Source organism: Bombina bombina, chromosome 8, assembly GCF_027579735.1.
Source record: "Bombina bombina isolate aBomBom1 chromosome 8, aBomBom1.pri, whole genome shotgun sequence".
In the NCBI taxonomy this organism is placed as follows: domain Eukaryota; kingdom Metazoa; phylum Chordata; class Amphibia; order Anura; family Bombinatoridae; genus Bombina; species Bombina bombina.
The window spans coordinates 2949440-2971911 of NC_069506.1; the positions used below are offsets into that span (position 1 = coordinate 2949440).

Below are 22472 nucleotides of genomic sequence, written 5' to 3' on the forward strand. Positions count from 1 at the left end.
TACTCACTTTTGTTGCCAACGGTTTTGACATTAATGTCTGTGTGTTATTTTGAGAGGACAGCAAATTTACACTGTTATACAAGCTGTACACTCACTACTTTACAAAGTGTCATTTCTTCAGTGTTGTCACATGAAAAGATATAATATATTTACAAAAATGTGAGGGGTGTACTCACTTTTGTGGGATACTGTTTAAATCAACATTTGGGGAGGTGAAAAGTGAGTTTAAAATCCTACACTGCAGAAAAAAAATAAAACATAAGAAATATATTAAAAAGTTAATTTTTATTGGCAGACTGTCTGCCAGTGGGATTGACCAATGGGGGAGGGAAGAGCTGTTTGGGAGGGATCAGGGGGTGGGAGTGTCAGATAGGCTACCTAATCAACCCCTTCACTGCCAGGAATAATAGAAGTGTGGTGCGCAGCTGCAATTAGCGGCCTTCTACTTACCAAAAAGCTAATGGAATATACAGAGGGCATCTCAGAGAAACTTTATATTGTAAATCTTTATGATGTAAATCATTTCTGTGAGAAACCCAAAGTGTGTGAAAAAAGTACCAATTTTTTTTTTATTTGATTGCATTTAGCATTGAAATGGTGGCATGAAATATTCTAAAATTGACCTAGATCAGTACCTTGGTACATTATACCAATTATAGTAAATAAAATAAAAAAATGACGCTCTATTTCTGTTTAACCACTTAAGTGATAATGACGACTCAGAGCCATCACTAGCACTTTCACACCTTGAGGGAGATCTGGGGGCTTCACGTTATGCGTGGTGACATCACACGCAATAATGTGAGGACGTCACTGCGCAACTTTATTTATACTTAACGTTAAGTATAGGAGCAGGGGGCTTGCTGCTTAGAAGCATGTATCTCAGGCATCTAAGCAGCTACAGTCCCACCATTGGAAAGGTAATCGCCTAACATTTCCAACAGTGTAAGTCTTGGGGATCTGAGAAAAAAAAGTTAAAAACAATTGTTGAAAGAAAAGAAAAAAAAAACTTAAAATCTTATAACCCAGGTGGGAAAGTGCTTAGCACTCAAAGGGTTAAATGGTGGCATAGCAAACATTCTAAAAATTCTCTGGTATTTTGGCCTAGTTTTTCTCTGAAATTCCCAGTAGTGAGGGGGTTAAAGGAATATAAAACCCAATTTTTTTCTTTGATAATAGGAGTAAATTAGAAACGTTCTACTCTCTGAATCATGATAGAAAAAAAGAAAATTTATGCTTAGCTGATAAATTTATTTCTTTTTTGACACGATGAGTCCATGGATTATCTTAATTACTAATGGGATATTCACCTCCTGGTCAGCAGGAGGAGGCAAGGAGCACCACTGTATCTATAGCTCCTCCCTTACCTCCCACTCCAGTCATTCGACCGAAGTTAGGAAGAGAAAGGAAAAGCCAAGGTGCAGAGGTGTCTGAAGTTTACAATAACCCACAACCTGTCTAAAAACACAGGGCGGGCCGTGGACTCATCGTGTCAAAAAATAAATAAATTCATTAGGTAAGCATAAATTTTCTTTTCTTTTTTAAGACACGACGAGTCCACGGATCATCTTAATTACTAATGGGATTCAATACCCAAGCTAGAGTACACAGATGATACGGGAGGGACAAGACAGGGAACCTAAACGGAAGGCACCACTGCTTGAAGAACCTTTCTCCCAAAAGCTGCCTCAGCCGAGTCAAGTGTGTCAAATTTGTAGAACGTTGAAAAAGTGTGAAGAGAGGACCAAGTTGCAGCCTTGCAAATCTGTTCCACAGAAGCTTAGTTTTTGAATGCCCATGAGGAAGCAACAGCCATCATGGAATGAGCCATAACTCTCTTGGGAGGCTGCTGTCCAACAGTCTCATTTGCAAAACGTATGATACTCTTCATCCAAAGAGAAGTAGCCGTAGCTTTCTGTTCCTTACGTTTTCCTGAGAAAACCACAAACAAAGAAGAAGACTGATGAAAGTCCTTAGTCACCTGCAGGTAAAACTTTAAAGCACGGACCACGTCCAAATTGTGCAGAAGTCTTTCCTTCTGAGAAGGATTAGGACACAAGGAAGGAACCACAATCTCCTGATTAAAGTTCCTATCAGAAACAACCTTAGGAAGAAATCCTAATTTAGTACGTAAAACTACCTTATCTGAATGGAAAATAAGATAAGGAGACTCATACTGTAATGCCGAGAGTTCTGACACTCTCCGAGCAGAAGAAATAGAAGAAATAAAACTTTCCAAGATAACTTAATATCTAAGGAATGTATAGGCTCAAACGGAGCCCCTTGAAAAACTTTGAGCACTAAATTTAGACTCCATGGAGGAGTAACTGGTTTGAACACAGGCCTGATCCTGACCAAGGCCAGACAGAACGATTGAACATCTGGAACATACGCCAGAGGTTTGTGTAACAAAATAGATAAGGCCGAAATTTGCCCCTTTAGAGAACTCGCCGATAAACCTTTCTTCAAACCGTCTTGGAGAAAAGACAAAATTTTAGGAATCCTAACTCTACTCCGAGTAGAGTAGCCCTTGGATTCACACCAATAGAGATATTTATGCCAAATCTTATGGTAAATCCTTCTAGTAACAGGCTTACGAACCTGAATCATGGTCTCTATAACAGTCAGAAAACCCCCGCTTGGATAAAATTAAGCGTTCAATCTCCAAGCAGTCAGCTTCAGAGAAACTAGATTTAGGTGAAGGAAGGGCTCCGGAATCAGAAGGTCTTTCCTCAACGAAAGCCTCCAAGGTGGTAGAGATGTCATCTCCACCAGATCTGCATACCAAATCCTGCGAGGCCAGGCCTGTGCTATGAGGATCACTTAGACCCTTTCCTGTTTGATTTGAGCAATTACTCGAGGAAGGAGTGCAAACGGAAGAAACAGGTATGCTAGACTAAAGGTCCAAGTGGCCGCCAGAGCATCTATTAGTTCCGCCTGGGGGTCCCTGGATCTCGACCCATATCTTGGGAGTTTGGCATTCTGCCGCAATGCCATGAGATCTAATTCTGGATGACCCCACTTGGAAGCGAGCAAACGGGATGATGTCCATTGTAGCCACCATCAGCCCGATTAACTCCATGCACTGAGCGACTGATGGTGGAGGAGTGGACTGAAGAGCTAGATAAGTATCGATAATCTTTAATTTCCTGACTTCTGTCAGAAAAATCTTCATAGACAGTCTATTATGGTTCCTAGGAAAGTTAGCCTTGTGTTCGGGACTAAGGAACTCTTTTCTAAATTTTCCGTGGGATCTTAGGAAGGACAACACCAAGTCTGTGTCGGATCTTGCTAGCTTAAAGAATGGCGCCTGAACTAGAATTTCGTCCAGATAAGGCGCCACTGCAATGCCCTTTGATCGAAGCACCGCCAACAGAGTTTCCAGAACCTTGGTGAAGATTCTGGGAGCTGTGGCAAGACCGAACGGAAGAGGCACAAACTAGAAGTGTTTGTCCAGAAAGGCAAACATTAAGAACTTGTGATGATCCCTGTGAATAGGAACATATAGATACGCGTCCTTTAAATCCACTGTTGTCATAAATTGACCCACCTGAATCAATGGAAGCATGGAACTAATTGTTTCCATCTTGAAGGACGGAACCCTGAGAAACTTGTTTAGACTCAAGGTCTAAAATTGGCCTGAAGGTTCCCTCTTTTTTGGGAACTACGAACAGATTGGAATAAAACCCCAGACCCTGTTCCTGAATTGGAACGAGAACAATCACTCCCAGAGCCGATAGGTCTCCTAGGCAGTGTAAGAACGCCTCTCTTTTTATCTGGTCTGCAGATAATCTTGAAAGTAGAAATCTGCCTCTGGGAGGAAAACATTTGAGCTCCAGAGTATCCCTGAGACACTATTTCTATTGCCCAGGAATCTTGGACATCCCGAACCCAGGCTTGAACAAAGAAGGAAAGTCTGCCCCCTACCAGATCCGGTCCCGGTCGGGTGCATGCCCTTCATGCTGTCTTGGATTCACTAACTGGCTTCTTGGACTGTTTTCCTTTGTTCCAAGACTGGCTGGGTATCCATGTAGGTTTAGCTTGTTCCTGCTTAGAGGAGGAAGACAAAGAATTTCCTTTGAAATTTCGAAAGGAAAAGAAATTGCTCTGTCCTTTTTGTTTATTTCTCTTATCTTGAGGGAGAAGATGACCCTTACCTCCAGTGATATCGGAAAAAATCTCCTTCAGATCAGGTCCAAACAAGGTCTTTCCCTTCTAAGGAATAGCTAGAAGTTTAGACTTAGAAGACACATCCGCAGACCAAGGTTTTAACCATAAGGCTCTGCGGGCTAGAATAGAGAAACTCGAAATCTTAGCTCCCAATTTGATAACTTGAAGGGAAGCATCCAAAATAAAAGCATTATCTAGCTTAAGAGCTTTTATCCTTTCTTGGATCTCATCCAAGGAAGTCTCTGTCCTGAGGGCCCCAGACAGTGCATCAAACCAATATGCCGCTTCACTAGTGATGGTGGCAATGCACACAGCCAGTTGCCACTGCAGACCTTGGTGTAAATAAATCTTCTTGAGTAACCCCTCTAACTTCTTATCCATAGGATCTTTGAAAGCACAACTATCCTCTATGGAAATAGTAGTTCTCTTAGCCAAGGTGGAAACGGCCCCTTCTACCTTAGGGACAGTCTGCCAAGCTTCTTTGACAGAATCAGCTATTGGAAACATCTTCTTAAAAATAGGAGAGGGAGAAAAAGGAATGCCGGGTCTCTCCCACTCCTTAGCAATGATTTCAGTAGCTCTTTTAGGAACTGGAAATACATCTGTGTAGGAAGGAACCTCAAAATATCTGTCTAGCTTACTAGACTTCTGAGGGACAACCACCACTGTGGAGTCACTATCATCCAAGGCAACTAAAACCTCCCTGAGTAACAGACGAAGGTGATCAAGTTTAAATCTGAAAGAAACCACCTCCGAATCCGTCAGAGGTAATAGACTCTCTGAATCTGAAATATCTCCTTCAGTAGCCCTTGGATTTCCACCAAGAGAGATATTTACGCCATATCTTATGGTAAATCCTTCTAGTTACAGGCTTACAAGCCTATATCATGGTCTCTATGACCGAATCAGAAAAACCTCGCTTGGATAAGATTAAGCGTTCAATCTCCAAGCAGTCAGCTTCAGAGAAATTAGATTTGGATGAAGGAAGGGTCTTTGAATAAGAAGATCCTTCCTCACTGGCAGGCTCCAAGGTGGCAGAGACGACATGTCCACCAGATCTGCATACCAAATCCTGCAAGGCCAAGCAGGTGCAATGAGGATCACCGATGCCCTCTCCTGCTTGATTCGAGCAATGACCCGAGGAAGAAGCGCAAATGGGGGAAATAGGTATGCAAGGCTGAAGGACCAAGGAACCGCCAGAGCATCTATCAGTTCCGCCTGGGAATCCCTGGACCTCGACCCGTATCTGGGGAGCTTGGCATTCTGACGAGATGCCATGAGATCTAACTCCGGCCAACCTATTTGAGAATCGGATTGGAGAACACTTCCATATGGAGTTCCCACTCTCCCGGATGAAAAGTCTGTCTGCTCAGAAAGTCCACCTCCCAGTTGTCCACCCCTGGGATATGGATCGCTGACAGATGAATGAGCCTCCGCTCATCTTGGCTACATCGGTCATCTCAAAGGAACTCCTCGTTCATCCCTGATGATTGATGTAAGCCACTGACATTATGGGGCCAGGCCAGAAGAGCATTTAAGATCGCTCTTAGTTCCAGGATGTTTATAGGAAGAACAGACACTGCCTGAGTCCATAATCCCTGAGCCTTTAGGGAACACCATACAGCTCCCCACCCTAGAAGGCTGGCGTCTGTTGTCACAATTACCCAGGAAGGTCTGCGAAAGCAGGTTCCCTGGGATAGATGATCCAGAGACAACCACCATTGAAGAGAGAATCCCTTGTCTCCTGTTCCATGGTTATTCGAGGAGACAAGTCTGCATAATCTCCATTCCACTGCCTGAGCATGTTTAACTGCAGAGGTCTGAGGTGGAACCGAGCAAACGGGATGATGTCCATTGCTGCCACCATCAGTCCGATTACTTCCATGCACTGAGCCACTGACGTCCAAGGAGTAGACTGAAGGGCTCGACAGGTATCTAGAATCTTTGATTTCCTGATTTCTGTCAGAAAATTCCTCATAGAAATAGAATCTATTAGAGTTCCCAAGAAAGTCACCCTTGTCTTCGGGATTAAGGAACTCTTTTCCAGATTTACCTTCACCCGTGAGTTCTCAGGAAGGATAGCACAACGTCGGTATGAGATCTTGCTTGTTGACAAGATGGCGCATGGATTAGAATATCGTCTAGATAAGGCGCCGTGGCCAGACCAAAAGGAAGAGCCACAAACTGGCTTAAAACTCGAGATATAGAACAGAAGTGAATAATCAAATTTTGAGAGTACAGTCTATATAGAAAATTGTAGATTGAGAGGAGAATGGCTCTTTGAGTAGGATAATTGGGCCAGGTCGCGGGGAATAGGGAGGGGAATTTTTTTTCCCTCTTTTTATTTTGGCTTTTATTTATGGGGAAAACTTAGTTGTTTGAGTGTTTTGTATAAAAGTGACATCATAAATCTTGCATACTTCATATAGAAATTTGGGGGAAATGTAATCTACTTCTGTGGTTAAAAAAAAAAAAAAAAAAAAAAGGGAAATGGGGGGGGGGGGATGGGATAACTAGCTTACCCCACGAGGTAACTTAGGAAATATGGTTTTATCAAAACAAGTATACTTTATGTTAGACTTCGCTAAAGCAATGTATTTGGTATGAAGGATTGTTTGTGTGGTATTGTTTGTTTTCTTGAAATAATGATTGTGCAAACTTTGTATTTGACATGGAATACCAATAAATCTTCCCCCCCCCCCCAAAAAAAAAAAAAAAAAAAGGGGAAGAGCCACGAACTGAAAGTGTTTGTCCAGAAAAGAAAACCTCAGGAACCTGTGATTATCTCTGGATAGGAACATGTAGATATGCATCCTTTAAATCCACTGTCATAAATTGACCCTCCTGGATCAATGAAAGAATGGTTCGAATAGTTTCCATCTTGAATGACGGAACTCTGAGAAACTTGTTTAGACTCTTGAGGTCTAAGATAGGTCTGAAGGTTTTCTTCCTTTTTGGGAACCACAACGAAGGAAAGTCTGCCCCTACCAGATCCGGTCTCGGATCGGGGGCATGCCCTTCATGCGGTCTTGGATTCAACAGCAGGCTTCTTGGATTGTTTACCCTTGTTCCAAGACTGGTTGGGTCTCCAAGTAGGCTTAGATTGTTCTGGTTTAGAAGTGGAAGAGAAAGATTTCCCTTGAACGAAAATTACTCTGTCATCCTTTGTTTCTCTTATCCTGAGGAAGGAGATGACCCTTACCTCCCGTGATATCAGATAATTTCTGTCAGGCCAGGTCCAAATAAGGTCTTCCCCTTGTAAGGAATCGCTAGAAGCTTATAGACTTAGATGACACGTCCGCAGACCAAGGTTTTAACCATAAGGCTCTGCGGGCTAGGATAGAGAACCCCGAACTCTTAGCTGCCAATTTAGTAATTTGCAGAGAAGCGCCGTAATAAAAGCATTAGCTAACTTCAGAGCTTTAATCCTATCTTGGATCTCCTCTAAGGAAGTCTCAGTCTTGAGAGACTCAGACAGAGAATCAAACCAATAAGCTGCTGCACTAGTGACAGTAGCAATGCACGCAGCCGGCTGCAATAGCAGACCCTATGAACATAAATCTTTAAGTAGACCCAACTTTTTGTCCATGGGATCTTTAAAAGCACAACTAGCACCTTAGGAACCGTTTGCCAAACTTCCCTGACAGCGTCAGCTATAGGAAACATCTTTATGAAAATAGGAAATGGAGAGAAGGGAATACCTGGTCTCTCCCATTCCTTGGAAACAATCTCCGAAGTTCGCTTTGGCACAGGAAAAACGTCTGAGTAAGAGGGAACTTCAAAATATCTGTCCAATTTACTCGACTTCGCAGGAGCGACCACTACTGTAGAATCACAGTCTAAAGTAACCAAAACCTCCCTGAGTAACAGGCGGAGGTGTTCTAGTTTAAACCTGAAAGATACAACCTCTGAATCAGTCAAAGGTAATGAACTTTGAGTCTGAAATTTCGCCTTCTGATAGAACCTCAATACCCTCCATCTCAGTTCCCTGGGAGGGTACATCCGAGATTGCTACTATTGCATCAGAAACCTCACTGACAACATGGTTGTCTTTCCTCTTACGTTTGCCTTGTAGCATAGGAAAAGCAGGCAACGCATCAGAAATTGTAGAAGACATAAGCGCAGCTATGTCTCTTAAGGTAACTCCAGCAGGCGCTAGAGCAGAAGTACAGGGCACTGCTTGCGCGGGCGTTAAAGTTTGGGACGCTTGGGGAGAAAGCTGCGGCATACACTGAATCTCATCATTAGACTCCTGAGAAGCATCCGCTTTTGAAAAATTTTACTCATGAAAAATCTTTTCCCTATAACTTAAAGCCCTCTCAATAGATGAGGGACAGAAAGGGATTGGTGTTCCACATTTGCATCCAAACACATGGAGCAAGTAACATTTTGCATGTCTATGTCCATACTGAAGCACAATAAGAAAAACAATGTAATATTTTTTTAAAATAAAACGTTACTGTCTCTTTAAAATTTAAAAAGGTAACCTTTTTGTACTACATGAGAAATATGTGCTCAAAAAAGGGTCAAAATATAATCAAAATATATCCCAAAATAAAAATTGACAGAAAAAACGTTACTGTCTCTTCAAATTTTAAAAGGTAACTTTTACTGCAATAGTGAAAAACATATCCCAGCAGCTAAACAAAGCAAAATTCAGACACCCTTTTCCTCAGCAACTCTGCTGAGGTGCCTACCTGCCAAACAGACTCACTCCCTGGTCAACTTTTTTAGAGCTGGAACGATCTGGATGTTCAGGAGCACAATAGCGCTATATCCGCTTGCTTAATTTGTTAGAAAACTATGCGGTTTTAGAGCCACAATGTGCAGACATCCACTTCTGCAGGCTATGGCAACAATAGAATGGCTGAGTGCTGCGCAGTTAACTTAGGAAGCGCGCAAACCGATAGCCCCGCCCATCGTGGGCATTACAGTCAAAACACATAACCTGATCGACTTAAATGCTTTACATAAACTGATAGGAAAATAACCACCATAAACGAAAAATTAGCTTAACTCCCAGCCCCAGTACTTATGGCTATCCTGTCCAATACCCTCCAAATAAGAGATAGATGTCCTAACATAAGGAGCCCTTTGAACCTTATGTGATATCCAAATAAAATTAAAAAATGCCCACTTTCCTCTGAGATTACTGTTCCCAGAATAACAAAGTTAGCACTTACCCTTGTATTCTGCCCAACAGCAGGGCAGCTCAGCAGGTTTAGGAGATCCTCTCCCTCCCATAGCCCTGTGGAAAATGATAAAGCCTGAGTTAAGTGTGCTTAGGCTATCAGGAAAAGGGCAGCATAAATGTATAGGAGGCGCAGTGAGAATTATGTCCCACCAGTTCCTATTGCTCTAAAGCCACCAAAAGCTCTACTGAAGAGACTGATATTTACTACGGCTACACCCTAGAACAAAGCAGCACAATCTTGTACTACTTTAAAAATAATAAACTCTTGATTGAAGAATCATTTCTAACACCTCACTTTACCTCTTCCTAGCACTAACGTAGGCAAAGAGAATGACTGGAGTGGGAGGGAAGGGAGGAGCTATTTAACAGCTCTGCTGTGGTGCTCTTTGCCGCCTCCTGTTGACCAGGAGGTGAATATCCCATAAGTAATGAAGATGTTCCATGGACTCATCGTGTCTTTAAAAAGAAATTTTGGTTTCATATCCCTTTAAAGAAACAGTAAAGCCACAATTACAATTTCATGATTCAGATAGTATCAAACAACTTTCCAATTTACTTATATTATCAAATTTGAACTCTTGGAATTCTTTAAGAGTAAAGCTAGGTAGGCTGATAGCAGGCACAAGTCTTTAGCAGTCTATGGCAACAGTATTTGCTACTATGTATAACATTGCTATAAAATGATGCAAACGCTGCTTACAGATGGCTTAAGACACGAGCACGCTCCTGAACTCAACTAAAGTTACTCTTTAATAAAGGATACCAAGAGAACTCAGCAAAATTAATAGAAGTACATTTTTTTTAAAATTCTATTAAAAAACATTATGATCTATAAAATCTATTTGAGTTTAATTTTGACTTTACTGTCCCTTTTAGAAAAGCTGAGACTGAGTATTTTGCATAAGAATGTCAAGGGGATGATTATTTATCAAGCTGAAGGGTAATATATTCAGGAGACATTTGTAGAAAAACTGTACAGTAAGGGTGATTGTCATTACCTCTTGGGACAGTTTATTCAATGAATAAAACTGGAGACTTTACCAATGGCTGGAATAAGCATAAGACTATCCTATATACTAATTACTGCCTGGGATAAGCATAAGGCTATCCTACATACTAACTACTGCCTGGGATAAGCATAAGGCTATCCTACATACTAACTACTGCCTGGGATAAGCATAAGACTATCCTACATACTAATTACTGCCTGGGATAAGCATAAGGCTATCCTACGTACTAATTACTGCCTGGGATAAGCATAAGGCTATCCTACGTACTAATTACTGCCTGGGATAAGCATAAGGCTATCCTACATACTAATTACTGCCTGGGATAAGCATAAGGCTATCCTACATACTAATTACTGCCTGAGATAAGTATAAGGCTATCCTACATACTAATTACTGCCTGTGATAAACATAAGGCTATCCTACATACTAAATAATGCCTGGGATAAGCATAAGACTATCCTACATACTAATTAATGCCTGGGATAAGCATAAGGCTATCCTACGTACTAATTACTGCCTGGGATAAGCATAAGGCTATCCTACGTACTAATTACTGCCTGGGATAAGTATAAGGCTATCCTACATACTAATTACTGCTTGGTATAAGCATAAGGCTATCCTACGTACTAATTACTGCCTGGGATAAGCATAAGGCGATCCTACATACTAATTACTGCCTGAGATAAGTATAAGGCTATCCTACATACTAATTACTGCCTGTGATAAACATAAGGCTATCCTACATACTAAATAATGCCTGGGATAAGCATAAGACTATCCTACATACTAATTAATGCCTGGGATAAACATAAGGCTATCCTACATACTAAATAATACCTGGGATAAACATAAGGCTATCCTACATACTAATTACTGCCTGGGATAAACATAAGGCTATCCTACATACTAATTAATGCCTGGGATAAACATAAGGCTATCCTACATACTAATTACTGCCTGTGATAAACATAAGGCTATCCTACATACTAATTACTGCCTGTGATAAGCATAAGGCTATCCTACGTACTACATTACTTTTGGGTAAACTTTCCCTTTAATTGACCAACACAAAGTGAGATCTGCCTCTCCCAGGTAAGTGGTTTTATTATACAGAAGCTGTGATGAGTAACAGTAATAAAGATGCTGCAGGAGAGTCCTACTGACAAATGAAGTCACCACACAACATAAAGAACACATTTTTATTTGCTGATGATTTATGCAACCAGAACACAAGCACCACCAACGCTTTTGATTCTCTCCTCTGCTTTTCGGCTGAAGAATTTGGCTTTCACAATCACAGGCTGCTTGGGGAGTCGTCCTTTTCCCAAAACCTTGTAGTAACCCTGGGCGAATAGAAAACAATGGGTTAAACTGACAAGTTTACGTAACAAATGGCTGCAATTAGCAGAAGGGACCAGAACCTCTGTACCCACAAACCAGCACTTTATCATCTCACACAATATTTAACAAGTAAAACACGCTCCTGTGTCATGTACAGAATATGGCTGCACGTCACAAGTTATACCCACAGAACAGGCTTCACCCTCACAACAAAACGTTGGCAGACGCTGTCGCACTAGTGCATGGAATTATGTTGGCAGACGCTGTCGCACTAGTGCATGGAATTATGTTGGCACATTCTGGCGCACTAGGGAATGGAATTATGTTGGCAGATACTGTCGCACTAGTGCATGGAATTATGTCGGCACACGCTGTCGCACTAGTGCATGGAATTATGTCGGCACACGCTGTCGCACTAGTGCATGGAATTATGTCGGCACACGCTGTCGCACTAGTGCATGGAATTATGTCGGCACACGCTGTCGCACTAGTGCATGGAATTATGTTGGCAGACACTGGCACACTAGTGAATGGAATTATGTTGGCAGACGCTGGCACACTAGTGAATGGAATTATGTTGGCAGATACTGGCACACTAGTGAATGGAATTATGTTGGCAGATACTGGCACACTAGTGAATGGAATTATGTTGGCAGATACTGGCACACTAGTGAATGGAATTATGTTGGCAGACGCTGGCACACTAGTGAATGGAATTATGTTGGCAGACGCTGGCACACTAGTGAATGGAATTATGTTGGCAGATACTGGCACACTAGTGAATGGAATTATGTTGGCAGACGCTGGCGCACTAGTGAATGGAATTATGTCGGCAGATACTGGCACACTAGTGAATGGAATTATGTTGGCAGATACTGGCGCACTAGTGCATGGAATTATGTCGGCACACGCTGTCGCACTAGTGCATGGAATTATGTCGGCACACGCTGTCGCACTAGTGCATGGAATTATGTCGGCACACGCTGTCGCACTAGTGCATGGAATTATGTCGGCACACGCTGTCGCACTAGTGCATGGAATTATGTTGGCAGATACTGGCACACTAGTGAATGGAATTATGTTGGCAGATACTGGCACACTAGTGAATGGAATTATGTTGGCAGATACTGGCACACTAGTGAATGGAATTATGTTGGCAGACGCTGGCACACTAGTGAATGGAATTATGTTGGCAGACGCTGGCACACTAGTGAATGGAATTATGTTGGCAGACGCTGGCACACTAGTGAATGGAATTATGTTGGCAGATGCTGGCACACTAGTGAATGGAATTATGTTGGCAGACGCTGGCACACTAGTGAATGGAATTATGTTGGCAGATGCTGTCGCACTAGTGAATGGAATTATGTTGGCAGATGCTGTCGCACTAGTGAATGGAATTATGTTGGCAGATACTGGCACACTAGTGAATGGAATTATGTTGGCAGATACTGGCACACTAGTGAATGGAATTATGTTGGCAGACGCTGGCACACTAGTGAATGGAATTATGTTGGCAGATGCTGTCGCACTAGTGAATGGAATTATGTTGGCACACGCTGTCGCACTAGTGAATGGAATTATGTTGGCAGATGCTGTCGCACTAGTGAATGGAATTATGTTGGCAGATGCTGTCGCACTAGTGAATGGAATTATGTTGGCACACGCTGTCGCACTAGTGAATGGAATTATGTTGGCACATTCTGGTGCACTAGGGAATGGAATTATGTTGGCAGACGCTGTCGCACTAGTGCATGGAATTATGTTGGCAGACGCTGTCGCACTCGTGCATGGAATTATGTTGGCAGATGCTGTCGCACTAGTGAATGGAATTATGTTGGCAGATGCTGTCGCACTAGTGAATGGAATTATGTTGGCACACTTGTGAATGAAATGATAGCCGCATGCTGCTGACAACCCTGAGCAACACGCAAATTTATCAGATTAAGAGGAAAACCTGCGTTCAGTGTGAAAGATTAGAACGCCAAATACAATAAATATCTTAATCATGGACAACTGTATTTTATTTTTTGACAAAGGGCAGCAATGAATTAGCCATTTAAAACTCTGCAAGTCTAGGGGAGAGCAGCCATAACTGATAGACCAAGCCACTCAATAGCTTGTTTTATGACGCTTTACCACCTGGGAACAGCCTTGTCCAATAACGCTTTTCACAAAGGACAAAACAATTGTCTGGCGTTGCCAGGTTTCTAGTTTAAAAAATTGCCAGGGCTGGACCAGACCAATATACCTCAGAAGCTGTTTCCACTCCTGAAGCTTGCATCACTTGTACAATTAGCCAAATAATGGCAACTGGCCATTTGTGTAAACAACTCGGCTTTGTTTACTAGGTATATTACATGTATGTGATTAGATATTAGAGTTCAGACCGATGTGCTCATGACCAAGGAAAGCAGTGATCCGAATCTAGGCTCGGATACATGACCCTAATCCTGCTGTACCATTCTAGCTGCAGGTACTTAGCGCTCTAATACATGAGCCTAATCCTGCTGTACCACTAGCTGCAGGTACTTAGCGCTCTAATACATGACCCTAATCCTGCTGTACCACTAGCTGCAGGTACTTAGCGCTCTAATACATGACCCTAATCCTGCTGTACCACTAGCTGCAGGTACTTAGCGCTCTAATACATGACCCTAATCCTGCTGTACCACTCTAGCTGCAGGTACTTAGCGCTCTAATACATGACCCTAATCCTGCTGTACCACTCTAGCTGCAGGTACTTAGCGCTCTAATACATGACCCTAATCCTGCTGTACCACTCTAGCTGCAGGTACTTAGCGCTCTAATACATGACCCTAATCCTGCTGTACCACTCTAGCTGCAGGTACTTAGCGCTCTAATACATGACCCTAATCCTGCTGTACCACTCTAGCTGCAGGTACTTAGCGCTCTAATACATGACCCTAATCCTGCTGTACCACTCTAGCTGCAGGTACTTAGCGCTCTAATACATGACCCTAATCCTGCTGTACCACTCTAGCTGCAGGTACTTAGCGCTCTAATACATGACCCTAATCCTGCTGTACCATTCTAGCTGCAGGTACTTAGCGCTCTAATACATGACCCTAATCCTGCTGTACCACTCTAGCTGCAGGTACTTAGCGCTCTAATACATGACCCTAATCCTGCTGTACCACTCTAGCTGCAGGTACTTAGCGCTCTAATACATGACCCTAATCCTGCTGTACCACTCTAGCTGCAGGTACTTAGCGCTCTAATACATGACCCTAATCCTGCTGTACCATTCTAGCGGTCTAATACGTGAACAGTTTGCTATCAGTCTCGCATTGCAAAATAATGCTATGTGCAGGGACGGCATGATATTTAGTAACTCACCGCGTGCACAGCGTCAATGACTGGAGCAGGACCATTAGGGTTCTTTGCATGGTTCAGTCTGGTTTGCTCACTAACAAGTGTCCATAGTTTATCCAGGTTGATAGTGGGACAGAAGGACTGATTCTTCTTCAGATGGAAATGTCTCATACCAACTTTTCCAAAGTACCCAGGGTGGCTGTAGAGGAAGGGAAGAAACCTCAGATTAACAGAGTGCAGGGCTAAAGGGACAGTGTACACAAAAACAATGATTGTTATTTAAATAAACCATTTTGTTGCTAAAGCTGTTAAACATGAGAAATTTGCAGTGGTTTCACTGCATACGGAACTTAAAGGGATTCACGAATCAGAGCAGCAATGTTAAGCAACTTTCTAATTTACTCCTATTATCAATATCTTTGTTTTCTTAGTATCTTTATTTGAAAAAGCAATGTAAGCCGAGGAGCCAAACCAGTTTTGGTTTAGCACCTGGGTAGCGCTTGCCGATTGGTGTGTAAATGTAGACACCAATCGCTACCCAGGTGCTGAACCAAAACTGGTCTGGCTCCTCAGCTTACATTGCTTTTCAAATAAAGATACCAAGAAAAAGTGAGTCAATTAGAAAGTTGCTGCTCTCAGTCATGAAAGTTTAATGTTGACTAGACTATCTCTTTAATACACTCAGGGTTTCCCCCTCACACCATAACAAGCCTATACAGCCAGGCTCTGTAAAACAGTGCTGGGATTTCACTCACATTTAATTAGGCTCTGCAAACAGCGGACCTGACCGCGTCACACAGATCTGTAAAAACGCCCTCAGGAGCACATTGTACAAAGCTGTGAATGAGATGTTCTGGTCGGTAGAGGCTAAATAAATGCAGAGTGAGCACAGTTTTACGGAGCCCGGCAGGCTAGTTACATTCATATGCAGTGAAAGCACTAAAACCTCACTGTTACCAGAATAGCTGAGGGATGTATATGGCTATCTACAGTTTATTTAAATAGCCAATGTTCCTTTAATGTTATGACAAACTGATTACACTGTCGGTAACGTGGCTGTCACTGAGCAGGCGGCTGACTGAACTACACAATTCAGCCAGTGAATAAAGACCAGTGTTTGCTCTATGAGAGCTCTAGCACACCAAGACAATAAGGTGTCAGGATGTGACTCTAGCCTCAAGCACAAGAACAGAAGGACACCATACTGTGCACAAGCACGCAACATCGGATTAACCAGCTTTATCTTACATGAACAGATTCTTTCTGCATAAGAAGCCACTTAATGATGGCAAACGCTCCCCTCTGTATAAACAGATCCTGAATGTTTGTGATATTTCAGATAGTTTCATCGGTTGTAAAGACGATGCACTAAGTATCTAATAACCAGCTCTCCGGTTCACCCACTTCACAAGTAGTTTGTGTGTGTGAGCCAAACGGTTTGAACTGTTTGCTAGCGAAAGTTATAGCTCATCTTCATTAAAACAGTTTAAACTCCATCTAATATTCTGGACCCGTTATACAAAGGGGACGTTTAGCACTTTAAGTCCATGTACAAAATGAGAACTACTCACTATTTATCGAAGTTGATTCTATGGTGGTGCATACCACCAGCATTACCGCGACCACCAGGATGCTTCCTGTGTTTGCCTATAGGAAAAGAAATTAAACTGATCATGTATGTGCCTTTGTCTTATGTAATACAAGGACAGCAAGCGTGTAAATATTCACGTTTAGTCTTAAAGTGACATGACAATTCCTCTTATGTAATGGGACATGCATTACGCTGTTTTTATTGCTATGTGCACCAAACCTGTGGTTTCCAAGAGATTTAATGAGATGAACTATTTCATTTTCTGGGTATTAAGCACAGGGCTGCCAACCAGTTTACATAAAATACTGCAGGGTCAGACAGCATTGCTCAGAAGCCCAGCGTGTTCATACAGACTAATAACCAGACCATACTACACAGCAAGACCAATTTGTAGATGAAAAATTATAGCAAATTAAAAGCCAAGAAAAAGCTACACACTTTACAGCTGGCAATAACCACTTCAGCATATCCATATAGATTAACATAATCCCTTCTGACAAAGGTTAATGTGATTTGCTGCAATTGTTTTCAATGGTCAAACTCCAGCAAACTTTTATGAGGAGTCAACCCAGGTGAGTAGAGACGGCTTTTCCATGGTCATTGTGTTAGAGTCTTTACTGGCTTCGCTGGGGATAAAGATGGAACCGGGTTAGTCTAGTCACCTGCTTATTCAGTCTTAAACTGAATGTCAAATTTCACGAATGAAAGCCCCGTTTTTAAAAATATGATAAACAAATTTCCTCATGATTCAGAAAGAATGATTTTAAACAACTTTCCAATTTACCTCTATCAAATTTGATTTGTACTCTTGTTATCCTTTGTTGAAGGAGCAGCAATGCACTACTGGGAGCTAGCTAAACACATCTGATGAACCAATGACAAGGCTTGTGTCCAGCCACCAATCAGCAGCTATCTCACAGTAATGCATTGCTGCTACTGAACCTACTTTTCCAAGAAAATAAAGCAAGTTGTTTAACCCCTTAAGGACCAGCGACGTACCCTGTATGTCGCTGGCCTTTTTTTGGGACTTGATTGTTTTATAGTTTGGTCTTGCCACCAGCGTTGAGACTGCACTATTCCACAAAGCCTTCTGGAGGGAGGGCATTAATAGCGTGTTCTTGCTAGACTTGTGCTATTATGTCCTGAAAAACCCCTTAACGACCAGTGACATACAGGGTACATTGTGGTCATTAAGGGGTTAAAGTTGCATATGCGGTCTGAACCATGAAAGAGTTTGGGGATTTCATGTCGCTGTCAAGGTAGTCATATTGTGCATAATACGGCCATTTTTAAAAAAAAATTCAGTTCTGTCATTAAATACGGAAAAAAATAAGTATGATTCCAGCATTAAACACTTCCTGCAGGTACTTATTTGTTAAGTTGATGTAAACAAGTTAAAAATAAAAAATTGAAATCACACAATCACACTGATTGGATTAGGTCAGGAGTGCCCTATGACGCTAGGCACGCCCTCCAACCCACGATCCCAGTTAGGAAGTCATTATGGCTTCAGGGCAACAGAAAGGCTAGGACGTTCCATGCCATAGTCCAGCGCAGTTAGGATGGCACGCAATATCCTAACAGCGGGAAGGAGTTATTTGATTCAAGCAGAATCCATACAGCACAAACATTACAGGGTGCCTATAGGCCAGTTATGTCTTAGACACAATTCTACCGTATTTAATGGCCCTTTTAAGGAAAGTACAAAATAATTGCTCTATGCAGAGCGCTATTACACTAACTACTGACAAGGGACTGAACAGACTAAAGTCCATTCAAGAACAATGCTGGGAGCTAGCCCTAAACATCCGTTGAGCCAATGACCAGAGAAGTTTAGCAACCAATCAGCAGTGCAACAGAGTACTTGGGTATGCTTTTTAACAAACCAGAGAACCAAGTAAAACTGCTGCTCTGACCCATGAGTACACGTGATAATCAGAATAAAGTGAGATTTTATGCTCTGCACCTTGTGAAACAAATACTGAAGTCATCCTTGGTCTGCAGGAGTTGGCTCATTACACTGATTTATTTAATAGTAACAAATATCTATGGAAATACAGACGTGTTGCACGTTTACACTAAAATGAGTCAAATGCTGCAGACGGACCATTTCCTGCTGTATCCTACATATATCAGCGTTAGGTAAAGGATTAAATGTCCCTGATCAGGCGGCTGACTGAATCACATAATAATCAGCCAGTGAATAAAGATCAGCATTTCATCTGCGAGAACTCTAGCACACCGAGGCAATTATACGTGTCAGGATGTGACTCTAGTCTCGGAACGTCACTCAGGAAAACCCCTATAGACTTCTATAATCAGCGCAGGACTACATTTATATCATGTAGTAAAGCTAAACAAGGCCCCAGTTCTACAAATATGCAACTTCATTTACTTACCGATACGGCCATGGCCGTGACTGACATGTCCGCGCAACTTCCTGGTCTTCCTTAGTTTAGTAGGCTGTTAAAAAAAAAACAAAAAAACAAAAACAAAAAAAAAACCATTGTATGAAAAGATTAAAAACAACTCACAAATCACAATGCTACAAACCTTAGCGCAGTGTATACGTTTAATAGGCATCCACCAATGGAAACCAAAAACAGACCATACATACCCAGGCAATATTACATTACACAGATAAAACTGATCATGCACATATGGGAAAGTACTTTATGCTATACTATAGTACACAGTCGTAACTACAGTGCATATCCAGGTATGTTATACTACCGACATAACTACAGTGCATATCTAGGCATGTTACAGTTTCTGCATAAAGTCTATGGGTGTAAACAACGAACACTGCCTGCAAGTTGTATCCTAGAAGCCGTACCGCGCACACTGCAGGTAATGCAAAGCCTGCAGTATAGCCGCCTTCAGAAAAGCCTAACAATTAAATGTGCGTAAATCTGTGCAAATCCAGACGTGTTGCACGTTTACACTAATAAATCCGAGTCAAATGATGCAGACGGACCATTTCCTGCTGAATCCTACATATATCAGCGTTGGGTAAAAGACTAAATGTCCCTGATCAGGCGGCTGACTGAATCACATAATAATCAGCCAGTGAATAAAGATCAGCATTTCATCTGCGAGAACTCTAGCACACCGAGGCAATTATACGTGTCAGGATGTGACTCTAGTCTCGGAACGTCACCCAGGAAAACCCCTATAGACTTCTATAATCAGCGCAGGACTACATTTATATCATGTAGAAAAGCTAAACAAGGCCCAACAAGATCAGATCTTAAGTTAATTTGGGTGTGGAAGTGCAGAGCGCCTCAATAAGGGCTTAGGTATTTGGAATAAATTTAAATTGGATAATAGAAAATTGTTTTAATACAAAATGTTCATTGATTTAAAATACTGATTCATATAAACTCTTGTTAGATATACAGTTTAAAAAATTGTGGATCCACAATGTACAATTTGCCACTTGATGCAAATGATTGAACAGACCTCTAATGAATTGGGAAATTAAAAATGCCTCCAGGGGTCTGAAGGTGGTGTGATGCTGGGTCTAATTTATTATATATCCTTTGTGTGCCTATGTGTACCCTTCTAAACAGTAGGTTTGACTGGAATATTGTTAAGTGCCCTTTGTGTGCCTATGTGTACCCTTATGAACAGTAGTCTGGAGAAGACCAAAAAATGAGAAAATAAATAGAGTTGGTACCTTCTAAATGTAAATAATTTTTTAAATGTTTCTAGAATAAATAAATTGTGAAAACCTTATTTTGGGTCCGTGTCCTTCGTAAATTAGTGAAATATTAATGTAAATTGTGAATGTATCACTTAACCTACTCGGTTCATGTGATCAGGTGATCAAGATAAAAAATGAAGTGGAAAATAAGTGAAAAAAAATAAAATATATATATATATATATCTATCTTTGGTGCTTGTTAAAAAACAAAAATAGTTCCAAAAAGCTGTGATGTGTCTGATCTGTCATTTAAAAAGTGTATACCCTTTGCAAAGGGAATAGTAATTCTTCCTGAAGAGGAACCTCAAATGCTGTGAGTGTCTCTCTTTTGTAATAAAGTCCTAAAAACATAAAATGGCAATAGTGTGATACATTTAAAACAAATACCTGAAAATATTCTTAGTAGCTTGGGTAAGAACCTACAAATAATGATTCTCACCATCAAGAAACAAGGTCACTTTTTGTAACCGCATATTTCTTACATACAACTATTGGAATACAATATATGTTTCACACACTTTTTCATCACAGCTTTTTGGAACAATATTATTTTTCATCTTTAACAAGCTCCAAAGATTTTTTTTCCCCCCAAAATATTTTTTTTATTTTCCACTTCATTTTTTATCTTGTGTACACAAGTTCCATTAGTGCACGTAATTGTTCATTTATTTATGTCAGGATTGTTATTTGGATATGTGTTTATATGTCTCTGATTGGACACCATTATCACCTGATCACATGAACCGAGTAGGTTAAGTGATACATTCACAATTTACGTTAATATTTCACTAATTTACAAAGGACACGGACTAAAAATAAGGTTTTCACAATTTATTCTAGAAACATTTAGGAAATTTACATTTAGAAGGTACCAACTCTATTTCTCATTTTTTAGTCTTCTCCAGGCATTACTGTTTAGAAGGGTACACACAGGCACCCCTACTGTTTAGAAGGGTACACACAGGCACCCCTACTGTTTAGAAGGGTACACACAGGCACCCCTACTGTTTAGAAGGGTACACACAGGCACCCCTACTGTTTAGAAGGGTACACACAGGCACCCCTACTGTTTAGAAGGGTACACACAGGCACCCCTACTGTTTAGAAGGGTACACACAGGCACCCCTACTGTTTAGAAGGGTACACACAGGCACCCCTACTGTTTAGAAGGGTACACACAGGCACCCCTACTGTTTAGAAGGGTACACACAGGCACCCCTACTGTTTAGAAGGGTACACACAGGCACCCCTACTGTTTAGAAGGGTACACACAGGCACCCCTACTGTTTAGAAGGGTACACACAGGCACCCCTACTGTTTAGAAGGGTACACACAGGCACCCCTACTGTTTAGAAGGGTACACACAGGCACCCCTACTGTTTAGAAGGGTACACACAGGCACCCCTACTGTTTAGAAGGGTACACACAGGCACCCCTACTGTTTAGAAGGGTACACACAGGCACCCCTACTGTTTAGAAGGGTACACACAGGCACCCCTACTGTTTAGAAGGGTACACACAGGCACCCCTACTGTTTAGAAGGGTACACACAGGCACCCCTACTGTTTAGAAGGGTACACACAGGCACCCCTACTGTTTAGAAGGGTACACACAGGCACCCCTACTGTTTAGAAGGGTACACACAGGCACCCCTACTGTTTAGAAGGGTACACACAGGCACCCCTACTGTTTAGAAGGGTACACACAGGCACCCCTACTGTTTAGAAGGGTACACACAGGCACCCCTACTGTTTAGAAGGGTACACACAGGCACCCCTACTGTTTAGAAGGGTACACACAGGCACCCCTACTGTTTAGAAGGGTACACACAGGCACCCCTACTGTTTAGAAGGGTACACACAGGCACCCCTACTGTTTAGAAGGGTACACACAGGCACCCCTACTGTTTAGAAGGGTACACACAGGCACCCCTACTGTTTAGAAGGGTACACACAGGCACCCCTACTGTTTAGAAGGGTACACACAGGCACCCCTACTGTTTAGAAGGGTACACACAGGCACCCCTACTGTTTAGAAGGGTACACACAGGCACCCCTACTGTTTAGAAGGGTACACACAGGCACCCCTACTGTTTAGAAGGGTACACACAGGCACCCCTACTGT

General features: G+C 41.9%; 1 protein-coding gene and 3 non-coding genes across 4 annotated transcripts; all 4 read right to left on the reverse strand.

Moving 5' to 3' along the window:
- Nucleotides 1-11559: 11559 nt before the first annotated feature.
- On the reverse strand, nucleotides 11560-19135 carry RPL27A (ribosomal protein L27a). The gene is made up of 4 exons (XM_053690106.1): nucleotides 19042-19135; nucleotides 16623-16698; nucleotides 15076-15250; nucleotides 11560-11717 (listed from the first exon to the last, which is right to left on the reverse strand). The coding sequence occupies exons 2-4, from the start codon at nucleotides 16652-16654 to the stop codon at nucleotides 11589-11591; spliced, it is 336 nt and encodes a 111-aa protein (XP_053546081.1). The 5' UTR covers nucleotides 16655-16698; nucleotides 19042-19135; the 3' UTR covers nucleotides 11560-11588.
- On the reverse strand, nucleotides 16106-16232 carry LOC128639319 (small nucleolar RNA SNORA3/SNORA45 family). Its single transcript, XR_008399184.1, has one exon. It is a non-coding gene; the product is annotated as a small nucleolar RNA SNORA3/SNORA45 family (small nucleolar RNA).
- LOC128639317 (small nucleolar RNA SNORA3/SNORA45 family) lies at nucleotides 18795-18925 on the reverse strand. Its single transcript, XR_008399182.1, has one exon. It is a non-coding gene; the product is annotated as a small nucleolar RNA SNORA3/SNORA45 family (small nucleolar RNA).
- A 529-nt stretch (nucleotides 19136-19664) lies between the features above and the next one.
- Nucleotides 19665-19795, reverse strand: LOC128639318 (small nucleolar RNA SNORA3/SNORA45 family). Its single transcript, XR_008399183.1, has one exon. It is a non-coding gene; the product is annotated as a small nucleolar RNA SNORA3/SNORA45 family (small nucleolar RNA).
- Nucleotides 19796-22472: the final 2677 nt, after the last annotated feature.

Excerpts from the sequence above, each read along its gene's own strand:
- RPL27A (XM_053690106.1), bottom strand. The coding sequence starts at position 16,654 with ATGCACCACCATAGAATCAACTTCGATAAATA. Across the intron at positions 15,251-16,622 it reads AGAATCAACTTCGATAAATA|CCACCCTGGGTACTTTGGAA; the intron begins GTGAGTAGTTCT and ends CTTCCTCTACAG. Across the intron at positions 11,718-15,075 it reads TCATTGACGCTGTGCACGCG|GGTTACTACAAGGTTTTGGG; the intron begins GTGAGTTACTAA and ends CTATTCGCCCAG.